We start from the raw sequence: 20,438 nt of genomic DNA, 5'->3' as shown, positions 1-20,438 counted from the left end.
AATTTTGACTTGTGCTGTTGCATCAGCACTGCACCGATTCCTTTGTAGGAAGCATCTGTACAGAATGTGAAAGGTTTGAGAAATTAGGAAATGCAAGGACAGGAGCTGTTGTGAGAGCTTGTTTTAACCACTTCACTCCGGGACTTAGATCTCGCGGGCAGCAGCCAATGCTAGCCGTACAACGTGTCGTAATAATACTCGCATCATAAAATATAGTCACCGCTTATATCGATCGTTCTCTCTTTCACCCGTGGATTTTGAAAACCATAGAGAATGGGATTCAGTGCATATTAGGGAGAATGTAAAAGTGCAGGGGTGACTACAATAAATATAATCAAGACACCGATATGGCAGCGTCACGAATCCACTTGCTCCTCATGACGCCTACGTGTGCGGCACCGTATGGTAGGGGTTAAGTTGTGGAAAGCTGTGTGGTGTTCAGGTGTCCAGGTAAAGGTTGTATCCTTTGTGAGAAGGGCTGTTAATGGAGCTGCAATGTGAGCATATCCCTCAATTAAACGCCTGTAGAAACCTGATAAACCCAAGAATGACTTGACATGTTCGGTGTAAGTAGGGCATGGAAAGTCTAGGACAGCCTTAACTTTGTCCTGAGAGGTGATGTTCTGTTGAGGACGTGTCCTAGGAAATGTATTTCCCTTTTGAGGAAGGAACACTTCTTGAGTTTTAATTTTAGACCTGCCGTGGCTGGCCTTGAGAGGACAGTTTCAAGTGTGGAAAGGTGTTCGGTGAGTGACTTTGAGGCAATGATTATGTTGTCCAAGTAAATGAAAACTGTTTTCCCTATGAGTCCTTCTAGTAAACATGGAGGGAGCAGAGACAAGTCCCATGGCCAATCTTTTGAAATGGTAGTGGCCCGTACTTGTACTAAAGGCTGTTAGTGACTTTGACTCAGCATCGAGAGGTATTTGGAAATATCCTGACATAGGTCGAGAGTGGAAAAGACAGTGTTGTGTTCACCTATAGGGTGTAATATATCTTGCAAATGAGGTATAGGAGATCTTTCAGGAAAAGTGAGTTTATTGAGCTCACGAAAGTCTACAACAGGGCAGAAGGAGCTGTCATGTTTAGGAACAATGAAGAGGGGGAAATTCCAAGGGGACAAACTTTGCTCTACAATGTCTTGGGTGAACATGTCTGTAATAATGTTGTCAACAATGTTGTGTTTGCTATGTGGTAGTCTGTATTCTGGTATATAAAGTGGTTTGGCATGCTGTCGAAGGGGTATGTGGTGTTCTATTATGTTTGTGAGACCTAGTGGTTTGCCTGGAAGTTCAATGGCATGCCTGTATGTGTTCATGAGCATAAGGAGATCTGTTTGTGCTTCTGGAAAGTGTTGTTTATATGAGATGCTTGGATGGGTTGCTGCGTGTTCTGTTCTCCAGTGGTTTGTGTGTTCTGTTGTCCAGTGTTGATGGTACATACATTTGATATCTTGTCCTGCTCAATTATGTGTATAATTGAGTAGGGTATATGGTGAAACCACAAATGTTTGTGCCTTTGGTTAGGTGGAGAGGTGCATTTGTGTTGTTCGCCACTATGATGGTTGTATGTGCTTTGATGTGTTTGTTATGGCAGAGAGGAGAGAAACACTAGATATGCAGCAAGTGTCTGTGATGCAGAGGACATCTGAGTTCAGAGCTTGGAAAACATGAACATGAAGCTTTGTGTACTTGCGTGAATACAATGTTTTCTCACTGAATACGACTGCATGAGTTTTTGTGAGAGTGTGAAAGATTTATGAGATGGTTGTGTATTCCAAGGTGAGCTCAGGGACGTCTGTGGAAATGTTTCTTTTGTCTGCGTCTGTTACATGTGTGTGTTGAGGTACCTGGGTGAGTGGTAGTATTAGATGTGTCTGCTGCATTTGTCTCTTGTGCGTTTGTTTCATCTGTTTGTGCATGTTGCTTGACCACATTAATGTTTGTGACATGCGTGTTTGTTGTTTCTAGAGCATGTATGAAGTAGTTATGATAGACAATACCGTGTTTAGCAGGGTAGATGGTTATGTGGTTATCTTGCATCCATGTCAACCCTATAAGAATGTCTGCAGGAAATACAACTTCAGCTACGTATATTGTCGTGACAATGGGAGGGCAATTTCCATGTAGGGAGATGTCTAAGTTGATCTTGCCAATGATGGGGAAGGGAACACTGTCTACTGTCTGTGGGTTCTAGAATCGTAACTCTACGATGCCTGAACCTAAACTTGTCGAAAGCAAGTTTTGACATGATGTTTATGGGAGAGCCCATGTCCAGAAAGAGTACTTGTTGAATGCTGTTGACAGTGGCTTGAAGTGTCATAGAAGATGGAGAGTGTTGAGCTGTCATTGTGAGTACTGGTAGGGGAGGGGGGGTGACTGGGTCTTGTGAGGTCATGTGTGTATGTCACTCTGGGACAACAGTCATATTTTGTTTTGTTTGTTTGTGTTACCAATAGGCGAGTGTTGGGGAGGTGCGTATGAAGTCTGGTTTTGTGTTTTTAGAACACAACATTGGTTTGTGTCATGGAAACATGGGCTGTGGTATTGGCAGAAGGTTGTTGGTTTCCTGAAATAACACCTGCTGGTGCTATGTTCCAGTTTGTTGTAGATTGTGCAAAAGAAGGGTGTTCTTTAGAGTGATCACTGTCATGATCATGTGCGTGACATTTTTCTGCCCCTGGTGTTGCTTAATTGTGAGATTTGTGCTACTGTGGATGTCTGTGTGATTGGAAGGGTTTGTTGTTGAATCTGTGTTTTTACCGTGGTTGTGTCTGAAAACTTTCAAGAAAAGTCTACGAGTGTTGTGTCTGGAAGGAAAGGTATTGTGGCTGTTTTCTGCAGTGTCTCTGGGTGAAGTTGTGATATCAGTCTGAGGTATCTGAGGAGTGAGACTACGTTGTCTAAGGTCATTTTGTCATTTTCAAGCCAGGGTGAGGATGTGAGTGCGGCTTTGAGCTCTTGTTTGAAATCACTTGTGATCTTGACCGCTCTTTCCTTCGTGTTGTAAGGGCCTGTGTTGAAGTTTTTTGCGAGTGTGTATAGGGGTGAGAGAGAGCCTAAGTGTTCAAATTCTGCGAAAGATTTCTTGAACTGTTCTACGAACTGGTCGTATGTTTGTGTTTGATGGAAGGCGTCTGATTGTACTATGCCACTGGCCAAAGTGTTATTGAAATCAATGCGTGATTTAGGACCGCTATTTTTGTTTGTTCGTCTTTGACTTGTGTATGCTGTATTTCTGAATTTACGTCTTCTAACCGAGTGTGAATAGCTACATTATCTCCGTCAAATTTCGGAAGAGTGTGATCGTGTTTAATGAGTGTGAGTAAATTTGTAGCAGTGTTGGTTTTCTGAGTGGTTGACTGGAATCTGTGTTATTTGCGTTGGTGGGTGCCAGCTTGGAACGTGTGTTGTAGGAGTGTGAGGTTTGGGAGTAGGGATTTTTCATGCACACCTTTGTCCTTTAAAATGAAATAAATCATGGCTTGAAAAAACATGAAAAAAAATCATATAAATGCCTTCACTTTGGTAACTCACTCATGCTACTGACTGAACTAAGCTTTAGCCTGAAAATTGAGGTATCTACTTACAGACCGATGGATTTGATGCAATGGTGAAGTGGTCTCGTAGGGGTGGGTGAATGAGAATCTGTAAATAGGAAGACAATAAGTACAAGCAAGTGGAGATAGGTATGGTTAGTTCAGTGTGGACTTCAGTTTTTGGTAGGTGCTGAACCAAATGTTAGAGTGTTGCTGGGAGTAATACTTCCATTGGAGAATGGTGGAAACGATGTCATGTGTAGAGCTGTCCGTGTTCGAATAGCAGAGTGTTGCTGGGAGCGATACTTCCATTGGAGAATGGTGGAGACAATGTCCCATGTTTGATGTTTGGATGAATGGCTGACAGTGGCTTAGACGTGGAAATCGGCTAGTTGGGTGTCCTGTTGGAATGCTCAGCGGCTAGCGTTCATTACCTGCCACCCAATATGTTGGTGGTGATCCCGGCGCTGGTACCAAGTATGTTGGATGGAGTGCTCCAACATATGAGTGAATAGCATGTGAGTAGAGCGGCTTCTAGAGTGGAGGCGTGGAGATAAAATAGCCGAGGTCTTCTTGTATTTATTCCGCTCTCCAAAGAGGAACAGTTCATTATATACATCAATCCGGCAAGGTTGCTGACAAGGGAAAAATATTTACATGGTCACTGTTTCCAGTGAGATTAGACATCGAAATATCTAACTCAAATACATAAGGCAATTAGAAATGATGATACATCACTTTTGGCTACCTCCCTTGGAAGGGGGAAAAAGCCTTTGGTATACAGTGAGACCTCTCATTAACGGACATTAATTAGCTGTGTTTTCGGTGTTTTTGGTGCTGTTGTTTAGTGCATGCAATAACTATGCCACCCAATAACCACTCCAAAACACCGAAAACACCGCAAACACAGCTAATTAACGTCCATTTATGAGAGGTCTCACTGTATATATATATATCTGTCAACTTATTATTTACTCTTTTCCAGTTTATTTAACTTACCGGTAACCTATTTATTTACTTATTATTATAACTTTTATTTATCATTATAATTCCCCCCCCCCCCATCCGACCTAGTTATGGACCAAAAGGTCTCCTGTTGGCATGCTCCTCCTTTGTAATCCTTTGTATTTGGGCTACTGTAGGGTGGGGGTGATAGGTACAGACTGACTGTGATTCACCTTGGTCTTTGGATCACAGGTTGGACTCGTGATCAATAGCTATTTCCCTCCTGGAAGAGAGCTTAGAGCTTGTATGACTGATCTATGGGTAATGCTGTGACCTTACACACACACACACCCCCAACCCCCCCGCCCACGAGAGTTGTAGTAACGACTCAAAGTGCAGCGATACTGAAATTATTTCAGCCCTGGGCAGGATTCGAACCCAGACCACTGTAGTGACAGTCAGAGACTCTACCAACCGAGAATTTCCTGGAAAATTCTTCTAGTGTGGTGCCTGGTGTGAATGAAATTGTGCCAGCTTTTTGGAGTGTGTATGGGTGTAATTGAGAAAGTAGTCAGAAATAGGCTAGCAGTGAGACTACGTGTTTGAGAAATTTTGTTGTCTGTAACCCAGTCTAAATTTTTGGGGCTTTCCCTGATCTCGCTTTTGAAAGTGGATGCAATTTTTACTGCTCTTTCCTTTGTTTTATGTGGGCCAGTATTATACATTGTGGCCATTGAGAAGAGGGATGAAAGTGAGCCAAGTTGATTAAATGCTGCAAAGGAGTTTTTGAAATATTTAACAAACTCTGGATATGTGTCTGTTTCCTCAAAAAAATGTTGGACTGGATTATATCACCTGCGAGTGTTTCATTAAGATCTATCCTTGATTTGAGGATGGAAAATTTTGTTTTATCATCCATGACACTTCTATGTGTGATTTCAGATTCAACTTTGGAGAGTAGGTTGTGTACGGGAATGTGTAGTCCATTAAATTTTGGTAAAATATTCTCTTCCTTGATTATTGCTATGAGATTTTGTGTCTTTGGTGGGGGTGTGTGGAGATTTGTTATCAGAAGTGGTAGACATGTTTGGAGTGTGTGAGATTTTGGCAGAATGGGAATGAGTACAATAATTATGTGTGGGTTGAGATGTGTGGGATGTGATAAAATATAAACACAAAGGTAACAGAGAGTAGCCACTTGGTGAAACCTATCACAGAAACTGTATCCACCAAAGGTGATATGGTGATGGTCTGGCTCCTGGGTGATGAGGTATTTTGGCTCGTGGTGAGGTGAGATGAACACAGATGGTAGAGTGCTGTAAAACAAAATGAGTATGAATATATGTATATAAGAGGAAATGTGAAAATTTACAATATAACACAGTTAAAAAAAAAAAATATATATATATATATATATATATACATGTGGAGTTAAAAACGACAGCATTGTTGTAGTTGTTCAGTTTTTTCTTCGTATTCTCGATTTTCCTGATAAGAGATTTTCCATTAACTGGGTGAATTGAAACTAAGTCTCTATATTCTTCCATTTGTTCTCATTTGACATCGACGTTTTGTCTTAAACAAGACATTATCAAGATATAACTGAAATAACAAAAATTACATGATAACAGTAAAGGTACTAGACAATATCAAGATATAACTGAAATAACAAAAATTACATGGTAACAGTAAAGGTACTAGACAATATCAAGATAAAACTGAAATAACAAAAATTACATGGTAACAGAAATAATAAAGGTGACAGATTTGTGAAAATAAATACGAAGACTTACATTTAAAGGGGGGAAGAGAGGAAGAAGGGTGTGACAATCGGGGATGACAGAAGTATATATACCTAAGATCAGGTCAGACAAGGGGGGGGGGAAGGGACAGACAATAAGGACCTCAGAGGTCAAGGGGTAAGGGGGGGTGGGGGAGGGTCAGGCGGGTGCGGTCACCGAGGGTGGGGGAGGAGGTGGAGGTGAAGGGAGAGAGAGAGAAGGGGTAGAGTGAGGGGGGGATTTTTATTTCTAAATAATGGGATAGAAGAGATTACATTGCTTTGGATGTTAATAACCAGTGTTCTGTCCTTAATGTGAAAGGCTTCGAGTAGTTGTAGTCTCCTAGGGTCATTGCTCGATCCAGTAATTTTGGTGTTGTTGATCAAATCATCCCTCCTGAGTGCAGTGTTATGGAAACTCCTATGATGTTCTTTGATTGCTCCCTCTTGTAGGTGGAAAGTTAGGCGATGGCTGACTTTACATCTAGTAAAACCAATGTAGGAATGAGGGAGGAAATTACAATTTCCTGTAGAACATTGATATTGATACACTACATTAGTTTTAGATGTGAAGTCTGATCGCCTAGACAAATTGTCATGATCAGGGAGGAAGTTTTTGGATTTTTATAATAGATGAGAACTCTGATTTTGTTGTTCTCATTTGTAGGGAGGCAATTTTTAAATAATGGGATAGAAGAGATTACATTGCTTTGGATGTTAACCGGTGTTCTGTCCTTAATGTGAAAGGCTTTGAGTAGTTGTAGTCTCCTAGGGTCATTGTTCGATCCAATAATTTTGGTGTTGTTGATCAAATCATCCCTCCTGAGTGCAGTGTTATGGAAACTCCTATGATGTATATATACTTCTGTCATCCCCGATTGTCACACCCTTCTTCCTCTCTTCCCCCCTTTAAATGTAAGTCTTCGTATTTATTTTCACAAATCTGTCACCTTTATTATTTCTGTTACCATGTAATTTTTGTTATTTCAGTTTTATCTTGATATTGTCTAGTACCTTTACTGTTACCATGTAATTTTTGTTATTTCAGTTATATCTTGATATTGTCTAGTACCTTTACTGTTACCATGTAATTTTTGTTATTTCAGTTATATCTTGATAATGTCTTGTTTAAGACGAAACGTCGGTGTCAAATGAGAACAAATGGAAGAATATAGACACTTAGTTTCAATTCACCCAGTTAATGGAAAATCTCTCATCAGGAAAATCGAGAATACAAAGAAAAAACTGAACAACTACAACAATGCTGTCGTTTTTAACTCCATGTGTATTACTGAGAACCTGCTCCCCCCCTTTACTAATATATATACATATATATATACAAGTGCCGGCTTCTCCGCCATGGGCGCTTGGCCTGCGATGCTGCTTGCTTTGCAAGTAGGCGCTTTGCACCCTGCCCTTCGGGGGGCTCGGCCCTTAGGGCGAGTTTGCTTTGTTTGCAGCCAATCAATCGTCTCTGTTGCTGTGACGTCAGTGTTCTAGGCCAATTGGTCGTCTTCGTTGCCATGACGTCACCACTCACGGCCAATCAGTTGTCCCCGTTGCCATGATGTCACCACTCTCTTAGCCAATCAGGTTCTCATGGACTGTTACCAAATCACCGTCGCCAGCTAGATCATTTTGCCAAAAACAGACATGTTAATTTTTTTATCTATTTATTAAAGGAGGCAAAGAGGAGAGCAGATGTGAAATGGGGTAGGAGTATGACAGAAAATTTTGAAAGTAATAAAAAGATGTTTTGGAAAGAAATTAAGAGAGGAAGAGGAGGCGAATCAAGTAGGGAAGAAAAGGTAAAAGGTACAGATGGAGAGATGATAATGGAAGAGATGGCAGTGAGGGGAAGATGGGCAGAATATTTTAGGGAGTTGCTGAATGTGAAGGAGGATAGGGAAGGAAAGATAGCTGCAGTGGGAAATGCGAAGAAAATGAGAGTGATGAGTGAGGAGAATGGAGGAGAAATAAGGAAGGATGAGGTGAAGGCAGTTGTAAAGATGATGAAAGCAGGTAAGGCACCTGGTCTGGATGGATGTCATGCAGAATGTCTGAAAAAGGGAGGTTCAGTGATGGTGGACTGGTTGGTGAGGTTATTTAATGTTTGCTGGAGAGAGGGTAGAGTACCGGAGGACTGGAGTAGTGCCTGTATAGTTCCTCTTTACAAGGGAAAAGGGGACAAGTGTGAATGTAGTAGTTTCAGAGGGATTAGCCTGTTGAGTGTAGTAGGGAAGGCTTATGGGAGGATCTTAATTGAGAGGATTAGGAGAGGAACAGAAGGAGTAATTGGTGAGGAACAGTGTGGATTTAGGACGGGTAGAGGTTGTGTAGATCAGATCTTTGTGGTAAGACAGATATGTGAGAAAGCTATAGGAAAGGGGAAGGATGTTTTTTGGGCTTTTATGGATCTGGAAAAAGCTTATGATAGGGTAGACAGAAAGGCACTGTGGGAGGTTATGCAGATTTATGGGATAGGAGGAAAGCTTTTGGGAGCTGTCAAGAGTTTTTATGAGAGTAGTAGAGCATGTGTTAGGATTAGAAATGGAGAGAGTGAGTGGTTTGAAGTAAAGGTGGGACTTCGTCAAGGATGCGTTATGTCGCCCTGGCTGTTCAACTTATACATGGATGGAGTGGTGCGAGAGGTGAATGCTAGGGTAGTGAGTCAGGGATTGGAGATGGTTAAAGAAAATGGAGAAAAGTGGGAGGTGAGCCAGCTGTTGTTTGCGGACGACACTGCGCTTGTGGCAGGGTCAGAGGAGGGATTGAGGAAGCTGGTGGCAGAGTTTGGGAGAGTATGTGATAGAAGAAAGATAAAGATAAATGTGGGTAAAAGTAAGGTGATGAGATGTACAAGGGGTGAAAGTGGCAGTAGACTGGAAGTGAACATTAAGGGAGAGCAACTGGAGGAAGTGGATAGTTTTAGATACTTGGGTGCAAGTGTAGCAGGAAAAGGTGGAGTGAAGGTGGAGGTAGAATGTAGATTGAGAGAAGCGAGTAAATGCCTTGGTGGTTTAAAGAGTGTAATGAGGAATAGACATTTGGGAATGGATGCGAAGAGGAGACTGTATGAAGGAGTGATTGTGCCAACAGCACTGTATGGGGCAGAAACGTGGAACATAAGAGAAGAAGAGAGAAGGAGTTTGAATGTGTTTGAGATGAGGTGTCTGAGAAGTATGGTGGGGGTTACTAGGCTGGATAGAGTGAGAAATGAGGAGGTGAGGAGGAGAACGGGTAAAAAAGGATTTGGGAGATAGGGTTGATGAAAGAATATTAGGATGGTTTGGACACATGGAAAGAATGAGTGAAGAAATACTAGTAAAAGAGGTATGGAAGGCAGATGTGGAGGGAGTGAACATGAGGGGACGTCCTAGGATGAGGTGGATGGATGGGGTGAAGGGGGCTTTGGGGAAGAGGGGAATGTCTGTTGAGGAAGGAAGGGAGAGGACGGAAGACAGAGGTGAGTGGAGAATGGTTGTATATGGATGATGTTGTGACTGTATGAGGAGGAATGGCCAGGGGGGTGGGGGGTGGGGTAGTATGTGTGAGTAAATTTTGACGCAGCCCGAAGGGATTTCTCCCCGTCCTCGCCTTATATGCAAAGGGGGAAGGAGAGGGGGGGTCGCCGATTGAATGAAGCGGCCTTGCTGTGGATGTACTGTGTCTTGCGACATTGCTTCTGACCCAGGGCGGTGGGCAGGGTGCAGGGATGACCCGTCATCCAGGAGGTGCTCAGATGAGAGGAAGGGTGGGAGGGGTGTGGAGTGTATTTAGGGATGAAATGGGTGGGAGTGTTTTTGTGCCTTTCCCTTTTTGGCTACCTCCCTTGGAAAGGGGAAAAAGCCTTGGTATATGTATGTATGTATTAATATATCAGGACTTTTAGTGTAGATTCCTTTGAGAAGTGGAGGGCTCGTGGAGGGGTTGGAAAAACGAGTCTGGATGTAGGCTTGTGTGTGGTCAATTTGGCTGCACTAGTGGTTCTGGGATGGGGCTTTTGTCTGTGTTGCTGGGTGATGGTGGGTGGGCGGTCATCTTGTCCCTGCATGGTAGTGGTCCTAAGATAGGGCTTTTTTTCTGTGGTGCTGGGTGATTGCGGGTGAATAGGCATAAGAGGTCTGTGGCTAGTAATGTTGTTGGCTACATTAGAGTTGGCTGCCTTGTAGTAATTTGCTGGCTATGTTGGAGTTGATTGCCTTATAGTAATGTTGCTGGCTACATTGGATAGCGTCCCTGGGTAGACTTGCTTTGAGAAGTGGAGCTGCATTGTAGACAATCTTTATCACTGACCGCTGCTATGAGAATGTTGGGTTGTGGTGATCTTTGTATCCCATGGCTGCTACCAGAAAATGTGGAAGGTTGCTGTCCACACTTTTGGAGGCGATGTGAGTAGCGGAGCAAGTAAAGGCTGGTTAGTTCTATGGATTTACTCTAATAAATCACAGCCAGTTATATTGTGTAGAGCCAGTCGAGATCTGCACTAAGAAGCAAGGCAGCTGACCATGAAGGCTGTAACAGTTGCCACTACATCAATTTTTTGTTGTTCAGTAATATTTACAATGACAGAAGTAGGTATTTGCATGGTTAAGTGACACAACATTAAACAAAAATATATACAATTATGGTACACAGAAGGACATGACATATTTTTAATAATATATGGTGAAAAATAAAAGGGTAATTCCTTCTGTGGATGTACACTTCTTAATGGTCGTCTCTTGTGTGGACCAGGTGTCCTAAGAGGTCAAGGTCAGGTCAGCCTAATTCCTTTGTTAAGTGGCCTCTGGACAGGTTCTAGTTAGACCTGATGCTCAACAGCCACTTGGTGCTGCTGCTGAGACATATGCAATGTTGTCTGGCTTGATATCTATCTTCTTGTAGTGTGACATCCTGTGATGTGCAATATATCTCAACAAGGGTAAGGTGATGAGATGTATAAGGGAAGAGGATGCCAGTGAGTTGGAAGTAAGTCTTTAAAGAGGGAAGTTGGAGGAAGTGGATATCTTTAGGCATTTGGGGGTCACATGTGGCAGGAAAGGGAGTGGAGGTGGAGGTTAATTGTAGACTGAGAGAAGCAAGTAAATACCTTGGGGGATTAAAAAGTGTCATGAGAAATAGGCTTTTGGGAATGGATGCAAAGAGACATTAAGGGGTGATTGTCATGACAGCACTGTATGGGGCAGACTTGGAATTTAAAAGAGGCAGAGATGAAATGTCTGAGAAGTGTAGTAGGGGTCACAAGGTTGAATAGAGTGAGAAACAAAGAGGTATGGAGGAGAGTAGTGGTGGAAAATGAGATGGCAGAATATTGGGATGTTTGGACACATGGAAAGAATTAGTGAAGAAAGATTAGTAAAAGAGGTGTGGAAGACAAGAGATGAATGGAGGGAACTTGAGGGGACAACTGAGGATGAGATGGATGGATGGATGGGGTGAAAGGTGCATTGAATAAGAGGGGAATGTTTGTTGAGCAAGGAAGGGAGTAAGCAGGAGTGGTGAATGGCTGTATATAGATGATACTTGATGCAAGGGAGGGGGGGTAGGGAGTTGGTTATGTGTGAGGCAGCCCAAAGGGATTTCTTCCCATCATCTTTTTTTCTGCATGAGGGGCCTTACTGTAGATGCATTGTGTCAGCTGTTGGGCCCTGCTGTGGATGTGCTGTGTCTAGCTGCATTGCTTCTGACCCAGGCAGTGGGCAAGGGGCAGGGGTAATCCTTCATCCACAAGGGGTAAAGATAAAAGGGAAACCAAATGATTGTTGGATAGGCATGGGATGTGTGAAAGGGGAAGAGGCTTTGTGGTATATAGATGAATATATTTTGTTTTGTTTCATGGAGTAATTTGAATGTTTCAGGCAGTATTTGAAGAAATCCAAAGCCTAAAGCCAGATGTGGTGCGTCAAGCTGACAAACGATCTGAGAAGAAATATCGATGTGATGAAAATGTGTTACCAGCAAAACCCAAACCACTGAGTCAGATCACGTTACCACCAAGTGGTGCAGGAGAAGTTCTTTACACAACTGGTAAGTAAAAGACTATTGCATGATTTAAGATACAGTGAATGGGTATTAGGAAGGGTAATCACAGCACTGAAATAAAATTCATGAACTGGTTCGAGACAATTTCCTTTAGCTGTTAGGTGTCTTTCGATTTTTGCTTTCTACATACATACATATACCAAGGCTTTTTCTCCCTTACTAGGGAGGTAGCCAAAAAGGAAAAGGCATAAAAACATTCCCACCCATTTCATCCCTGAAAACACTCCACACCCCTCCACCCTCCCACCCATCTTAGCACCTCCTAGATGACGGGTCATCCCTGCACCTTGTCCACTGCCCTGGGTCAGAAGCAGTGTCGCAAGACACAGCACATCCACAGCAAGGCCGCTTCATTAAATCGGCGACTCCCCATATCAAGGAGAGGACGGGGAGAAATCCCTTCGGGCTGCGTCAAAATTTTGCTCACACACACTACCTCACCCCCCATCCCACCTCATGCATCACAACATCTTCCATATACAACCATTCTCCATTCACCCGTCTTCTGTCCTTCCTCAACAGACATTCCCCTCTTCCCCAAAGCCCCCTTCATCCCATCCATCCATCTCATCCTAGGACGTCCCCTCATGTTCACTCCCTCCACATCTGCATTCCATACCTCCTTTACTAGTCTTTCTTCACTCATTCTTTCCATGTGTCCAAACCATCCTAATACTCCTTCATCAACCCTATCTCCCAACTCCCTTTCCACCCCTGTTCTCCTCCTCATTTCTCACTCTATCTAGCCTAGTAAGCCCCATCATACTTCTCAGACACTTCATCTCAAACACATTCAAGCTCCTTCTCTCTTCCTCTCTTATGTTCCTTGTTTCTGCTCCATACAGTGATGTTGGCACAATCACTCCTTCATACAGTCTCCTTTTAGCATCCATTCCCAAATTTCTATTCCTCATTACACTTTTCAATCCACCAAGGCATTTACTTGCTTCTCTCAATCTACATTCTACCTCCACCTTTTCCTGCCACATTTGCACCCAAGTATCTAAAACTATCCACTTCCTCCAGTTACTCTCCCTTAATGCTCACTTCCAGATTACTGCCACTTTCACCCCTTGTACATCTCATCACCTTACTTTTACCCACATTTATCTTCAGCTTTCTTCTATCACACACTCTCCCAAACTCTGTCACCAACTTCCTCAATCCCTCCTCCGATCCTGCCACAAGCGCAGTGTCGTCCGCAAACAACAGCTGGCTCACCTCCCACTTTTCTTTAACCATCTCCAATCCGTGACCCACTACCCTTGCATTTACCTCTCGCACTACCCCATCCATGTATAAGTTGAACAGCCAGGGTGACATAACGCATCCTTGACGAAGTCCCACCTTTACCTCAAACCACTCACTCTCTCCATTTCTAATCCTGACACAAGCTCTACTACTCTCATAAAAACTCTTGACAGCTCCGAGAAGCTTTCCTCCTATCCCGTATATCCGCATAACCTCCCACAGTGCCTTTCTGTCTACCCTATCGTAAGCCTTTTTCAGATCCATAAAGGCCCAAAAAACATCCTTCCCCTTTCCTTTTTGCTTTTTTTTCCCTTTCCTATAGCTTTTTGTTTTTTTTTTCCCTTTCCTATAGCTTTCCTTTTTGCTTTCTACTTGGGCTATAACCCATTCTGGACCAGAGCCACACATCATTTGTCATTATCAAAGAAAGACCTCCACTTATAGAGGAACCATAAGTTGCCTTTGAACTATTGCTATCCCTTCTTTTTTGGTTCTTCCTTTAATCAAACCTTCACCTCTCCAAAGTCTCCACATCCTCTGTTTTCTATTCCACTATGGTATGGGAATAAGAATGTCAACACTGTCCCCATGCATGTCATAGAAGACAACTAAATAGGATGGAGTGAGGACCTTAGGAGCCTCCTCATTGTATTTTCCTCCTGTGAAGAGTCAAGGCAAAAGAGGGTCTGTGAGGAAGACTTCAACCAGAACCTTAGTAATTGGGTCTTTGTGTGGGATGATATGGAATAAATGAAAACAGACGAATAAAAGGGTATTGATAGAATTTGAAGATGATTAACCTGGAAATGGTTCTTTTTGATGTCCATCTTGCAGGACAACCAGGAAGAGCTACCTATTTTTGGTCCCTGAATAAGATGACCTAGTGGCAGTCAGGATCATATAAATAGGAAACCGTCTTTGGACAAGTTAAGCATACATATTTCAGCTATTTTCTCTTCTTTTGCCCTTTGCAGATTCAGGTTTACTTGTTCCATCAGTGAAATCTTCTCTTAGAAGTGCTCTTTTTTCTATGGCATATCAGCATGGACTCACCTCTAGCAGACAATTGGAAATGATTGGACGAGGAGCTACAGACATTATTCTTACTCTGATAGGTGGATGTCATAGGTGAGATTCACATACAGTTGACATGCTCTACTTTTATATTTGTTAACTTAATGCCTTCAACATGAGGAAGGGTAAAAGGTGCAGATTGACAGATGTTAATGGAAGTAAATGTGATGAGGGGAAGAGGGGTTAGAAGTAAATGTGATGAGTGGGAGGGGTTGAGTATTTCAGGGAGCTGTTGAATGTGGAAGAGGTTAAAGGGGATTGTGGCAGATGGAAATCTTAGGAAAATGGTTTTGATGGGAGAAAAAAAATGAAGGGGCAATTGGGAAAGACGAGATACAAAAGACATTGAAAGTGATGAAGGCTGGTGAAGCACCTGGGATATTCATTTTGCCTGCTCTGCAAAATTAAGTGGTTTAAGAAGTGGGGTGGGTCACTATATAGTGAAGCAATGAGACATTGCAGTGCCTTGTCCAGAGCAGTGTCGTGAGAGACAGTCATCCAAATGGTGCATAGATGGGAGGAGCAATGAATATGTTTTGATGGGTGTAGTGTGGGTGTATGTTTCAGCTTAGCCACCTCTCTAGTAAGTGGGAGATCCTTTGGTATATGTGTGTGTAAAGCTTTATTATTGTTCTGCAGACTCAAACCTGGAAATAGTCACCAATGTGCTGTGGTAGTAGTGCTGGCTGGTCTTCACCTTCAAGGAGCTTCTGGGATTAATACTGCCCGGCAGCTGGAATCTCATGGTGTTCGGACAGTTATTGTCACTCCAAACCAATCCGCTCAACCTCCACTTCTTGTCAGCCATGAGCTGCAGTTGTACTCTCTAACTAGTGGATCCACCACCACTGACCCAAACTCTTTGCCCTCAACTGTGGACCTAATAGTGGATGCTCGGGACGATCACAACATGGAGTCACCTGTGAGAAAACACTCGTGGTACACTCACACAAGTGCATGGGCTTCCACTTGCCGAGCCCCTGTAGTAGCCTTGGATCCTCCTTCTGACATTCCTGCACTATCACCTGCACCACTTCCTGCTCGTCTGGTGCTCTGCCCATCTTTACCTCTTGCCTACACGCCAACAAGAGGGAAAGTATACCTTGTCAATTTACCAATTCCGTCGCAAACCTTTCGTGCTGTCAACATCAAATACACTCCTCCATTTGGGGCTAAACTTGTTATTCCTTTACATCCTTGTGAGTGAGTGTCAAGATCATCATTTCAAATTGCCCAAGTTCCTTAACCAGGAATAGTTGTGTGATCTTGAGAGGTTTGATGCGTGTAAAGAATGCTCAGGACTAATTGATTTTACAAGCTACTGTAAGGACATGCACAATGATGTACTTGCAGGTTTTTGTTTAATTTTGTAGTACTTTTAAGAAAGACTAGAAAAATAAAACATGCTAATTTTAGTGTCACAATACTTTGGTAAGTGATCAAATTATTTTAATTATAACTGATTAATAAGAAATGGATAGTAAAACTGTTTAAGTTCAGCAGTCCTTGAGAGGAGACAGAGTTCTTATGTTGTATTATTTCATGACAGAACAGTGACAGTTGGTGGGTATTCAGTCCTAGCCATAACATGGGGTATGATTTTTACAAAGTGACCTCAATTGATGAAATAAACATCAAGCATAATTTAAACAAAATTGTCAGTTTAATAGTTCATAAGTTGTTTTTACTTTTGATGTAATTCTCAAGAATATTCATGTGTACTTATCTTGCCACATTACTTTCATGTTGAAATAGGTTTCAGGTTAGTATAGATTTCTTGACAGTTATTTTTTTAACACTTGAAATTTGTACAATTTTCAGTGGACTACATTTGAATGTACACTTGGAAAATGCATTTACTGGACATTAGTGAAAATGCAAAGTTTACATAATCTTTTCGATCAGTGTGAAAAAAGGCTTATTTTATAATTTTTTATAGAATGGATATATGTATAGTGGAAATAAAATGTTGCTGTATGATAAACAAACCCTCTCAAGATATCTAACGATAATTTGCATATTTTGATAAAGACCTAGTAAGCATTCCAATAGCCAAATGCTGAAATATGTCACAATTTTAAACCTTGAGTAAACAGGCTTGATTGGTCAAATTGGAGCTCTTTAGCACTGTGCTATAATACTTCACATGTTAATGCAAGATGACGGTATTCAGCTTGAAATGCAATGGGTGCTAATTTGGACAAAGTCCTTAGGTCAAGACACCATACAAACCAGAGTATACATTGACCCTTTCACCTTTTGTTCTATGTGCTGCCAGGCAAATTTATTTGTATAAACAAAAGTCCATCTGCAGTGAGAGGGTTAAGTTTACCGTTATCAGGTATTCTGAAACTCATTTTCACTAAAGACTACATTCATTTGAACTGGTCGAATTTTACTGTTTCCATGTGATTGGGGTATTTTTCCACAGAACAACATACAATAGTATAAAAATTTATATATTTATCAATATATATATACATTATAAACTGTATTACAAATATGCATTGATAGGGCAGTATGAGAAAGACAAACTGGCTCTGACCAAAGCCAGGATACAGAATCTTTAAGGTGTGACACTATGTAATTGGCAAGTTGTCAATTTTATCAGTATGACATGACAAACGAGTGAAATCTGTCATGAAATACCAGGTAATAAATAGTCTGGCCACTAGTTCACGGCTAAGTCTAACCCACTGTGTACCTGATAGTGACTTCATTCTTCCAGTGATATCCTTTCCTCATCAGGTTGTCAGTTGATTCAGTGACAGGTGTTAAAAGATGGATTTAATTATTTTTGTGAAGAAATCAAATGTCTTCTTTGAACACTATTTGAATATTTTGCAAAACCCAAGCTGTAAAACTACAAGGTGTATTTCCGTTTGAGGTTTTGAAAAAATGTCAACATTTAAGAAAATTAAAGAAGGAACTCAATGACACTTTTCTTTCCCCTCCATGAATTTTTTTTTTCTTTTCTTTTTTTTAATCAATAGTGTGAAAACTAAAGCCCATTTTGAGAATGGAATTTCCTCTTCTGCATCAAAATTTATGTTCCAAAGTAAAGGAGCTGCTCATACAGACTGACACTTATGAACAAGCAAGGCTATATCCAACCAAGAGGGTTGACTGACCATGGATATATAGAATATAATGACAAAGTTCTTATCAGTCATGCCAATAACACAGAATGCACAACAATGTACTTGTGTATCCTTTCATTTTAAACAACAATCTAAGCTATAATCTGGATTTCATTTTCCCCATTAGTTTCTCGAGCTTCATAGCCTTGCCCATGTCTCCAGACAGCTTCATCTTCCCCATCATGAATGCTGTTGTTGGTTTCAAAGAGCCTGTGAACATTTTGAAAAAGTCACCACTGTTCATGGTGAACTTGACATCAGCAGTAGCAGGGGGATCTCCTGGTCCACAGGAACCAGAACCATTCTTCAGGTCCAGGTACCACTTGCCTGGTTCATCACCTGTTACTTCAAACTCGTATAATGCTTTGGTCTTTTCCACCAATTCTGGACTCAAGAGGCCTTCAATCCTTACAAACACCTGCAAAATATTGAAAGACCACAATACAAGGTGTTCTAAATTACATTAAAATAGTTGCATGGAAAATGTGTAAGCAACAGAATTTCAAACAATACATATACCAACGATTTTTCCCCCTTACAAGGGAGGTAGGTAAAGTCAAAGGCATAAATCCACTCCCACCCATTTCATTCCTACGTACTCCACTCCCATTCACCATCCCTCCCTCCTTTTCTTGGCTCCTCCTGGATCACAGGTCATCCCTGCATTTCGTCCACTGCCCTGGGACAGAAGCAATGTAGCAAGACAAAGCAAGGCCACTTCATTTAATTGGTGACCCTCTCTCTCCATCCCCTCATGCAGAAAAAGAAGTGGAGAAATCCCTTTGGGCTGCATCAAAATATCATTCACATACTCCCTCAACCCCCACCTCTATCCCCTACCCACTCCTTTCCATACATCATAGCATCATTCATACACAACCATTCACCACTCAACCCTATCTTCTGTCTTCTCCCTTCCTTCCTCAACAGACATTCCCCTCTTTCCTAATGCTCACTTTACCCCATCCATCCATCTCATGTTTGGTCACCCCCTCATGTCCACTCCCTCCACATTTGCCTTCCACACCTATTACTAAGCTTTCTTTACTCATTCTTTCCATGTGTCCAAACTGTGGTGTATAGCTATAAGGTGCCCCGGCATGCAACAAGGGCACTGTAGGGTTGTACAGTAGTGTTGTAGCATGCCCCTACTACCAGACACTTTCCAGTACAAGGACTCTTTGTCATGGCCATTAGGCCTTCATCGATACGTGTTTATGTGGCATCTACTCTCTTTTGCATAAGGAGAATGATGCTGCCCCCACGTCAGTCTATACCAGTCTCCCATACAGAGAGCATCCAATGCTCACTCCTGTACGCTTGTCACAAAAGATTCAACATTGTCCACCCCATGTTTCAGTTGCACACACATGACAAACATGGCACAGTGAGTAGCATAATGCTTGCAACATGCAACAGTGAAACATGGGACAATACGTGAATCGGTGGCATGTAAGTGAACAGAGCACTGACGGAACTAGACCAATAGATGACAGTGAATATGCTGGACTGTGAGTGCAGTGCCAATCACAGTGTGCATTAATGGGACCACAAAAATTGTGTGATAGTGACGCGCCTTTGCACACGTAGTGGTGCAAAGAGGCCCTCATCTCACTGTTTCGCCCTACCAGCCTCAAATATCACCGTGCATGGGACCCATGCCCCTTATGCAGGCCGTACGAACAAGTAGGCCTTTATCCTACTTCATCTGGCTCACCGCAAGTGCCACCTCCGTGGAGCCCAGCTGACTTGCAAAGGCCTGTATCACCGCATCTGCTCCCTTGTTGCAATTACGTCACCACAGGAGGTGGCGACGCCACTGCCACCCACAGGAGGCATTGATGGTTACTGTCTCAGACACCCAGTAGGAACTGCACACATGCACCATGTCGCTATGCAAAGGGTGCCTCGCCAGATACACGTACCCTCCGCCCTTGTGCCGTCTCCCGAGAAGGCTGGCACCTACCATCATGGTGCCTTCTGGCCCGTCACCCTCCGCCACCTGTCAGCGCCCACGCCATGCTGCATGACAAGGTGTGGGCATCACAGGGATAGGCACTCTGCAGCTAGGCACATTGGAGATATCTGGAGCCAGCCTACAGATGCTGCTCTTGGCACCAACAACACAGCCGACATATCTCACCTGCCCCAGGGACCACAATGCCACCATACAGATTCATGGGAGGTCTGAACACCCCTCCTCTCCTTTGGCTTGGTCATAGTCCCACTTGACTTACCGGAGCCTGTCTCAGCGATGACATATGCAAACAGGCGCCAAGCTAACACTGCCCACCGATGGCTCATCAGCTGCCACTCACAACTATTTCCTATGGGACTTTGGTGACATGCTGGTCTCTAAGGACGACCCCTGCACCGTCCCCCTAGGAAAGATGATGGCAAACACAAACCATCCCAATACTCTTTGCCAACCCTATCTCCCAACTCCTTTTTCATTCCCACTCTCCTCACCTCCTCATTTTTCACACTATCCATTCTAGTAACCCCTACCATATTTCTTTGGCATTTCATCTCAAACACATTTAAACTCTTCCTCTCTTATGTTCCATGTTTCTGCCCCATACAGTGCTATTGGCACAATCACTCCTTCATATAATCTCCTCTTAGCATCCATTCCCAAATGTCTATCTCATTATACTTCATAATC

At 42.6% G+C, this 20,438-nt stretch overlaps 2 protein-coding genes across 6 annotated transcripts in view; one reads left to right on the top strand and one right to left on the bottom strand.

Annotated features, from left to right (window-relative positions):
* The window catches only part of Edc3 (Enhancer of mRNA-decapping protein 3), a 46,026-nt gene extending 28,459 nt beyond the window's left edge, over positions 1–17,567 (top strand). For all 3 annotated transcript variants that reach the window (XM_076172929.1, XM_076172928.1, XM_076172930.1), the window contains exons 5-7: positions 12,125–12,293; positions 14,534–14,687; positions 15,273–17,567. In XM_076172929.1, the coding sequence (XP_076029044.1) occupies positions 12,125–12,293; positions 14,534–14,687; positions 15,273–15,840 (891 nt within the window). In that variant the 3' untranslated portion in view covers positions 15,841–17,567. The remainder of the gene's footprint in view (positions 1–12,124; positions 12,294–14,533; positions 14,688–15,272) is intronic.
* The window catches only part of Hsdl2 (Hydroxysteroid dehydrogenase like 2), a 52,282-nt gene continuing 48,919 nt past the window's right edge, over positions 17,076–20,438 (bottom strand). For all 3 annotated transcript variants that reach the window (XM_076172932.1, XM_076172933.1, XM_076172931.1), the window contains exon 7: positions 17,076–18,191. In XM_076172932.1, the coding sequence (XP_076029047.1) occupies positions 17,871–18,191 (321 nt within the window). In that variant the 3' untranslated portion in view covers positions 17,076–17,870. The remainder of the gene's footprint in view (positions 18,192–20,438) is intronic.

This window comes from Oratosquilla oratoria, chromosome 33 (genome assembly GCF_046742065.1).
Source record: "Oratosquilla oratoria isolate Oo_2021 chromosome 33, ASM4674206v1, whole genome shotgun sequence".
In the NCBI taxonomy this organism is placed as follows: domain Eukaryota; kingdom Metazoa; phylum Arthropoda; class Malacostraca; order Stomatopoda; family Squillidae; genus Oratosquilla; species Oratosquilla oratoria.
This window is presented reverse-complemented; position numbering and strand designations above follow the sequence as displayed.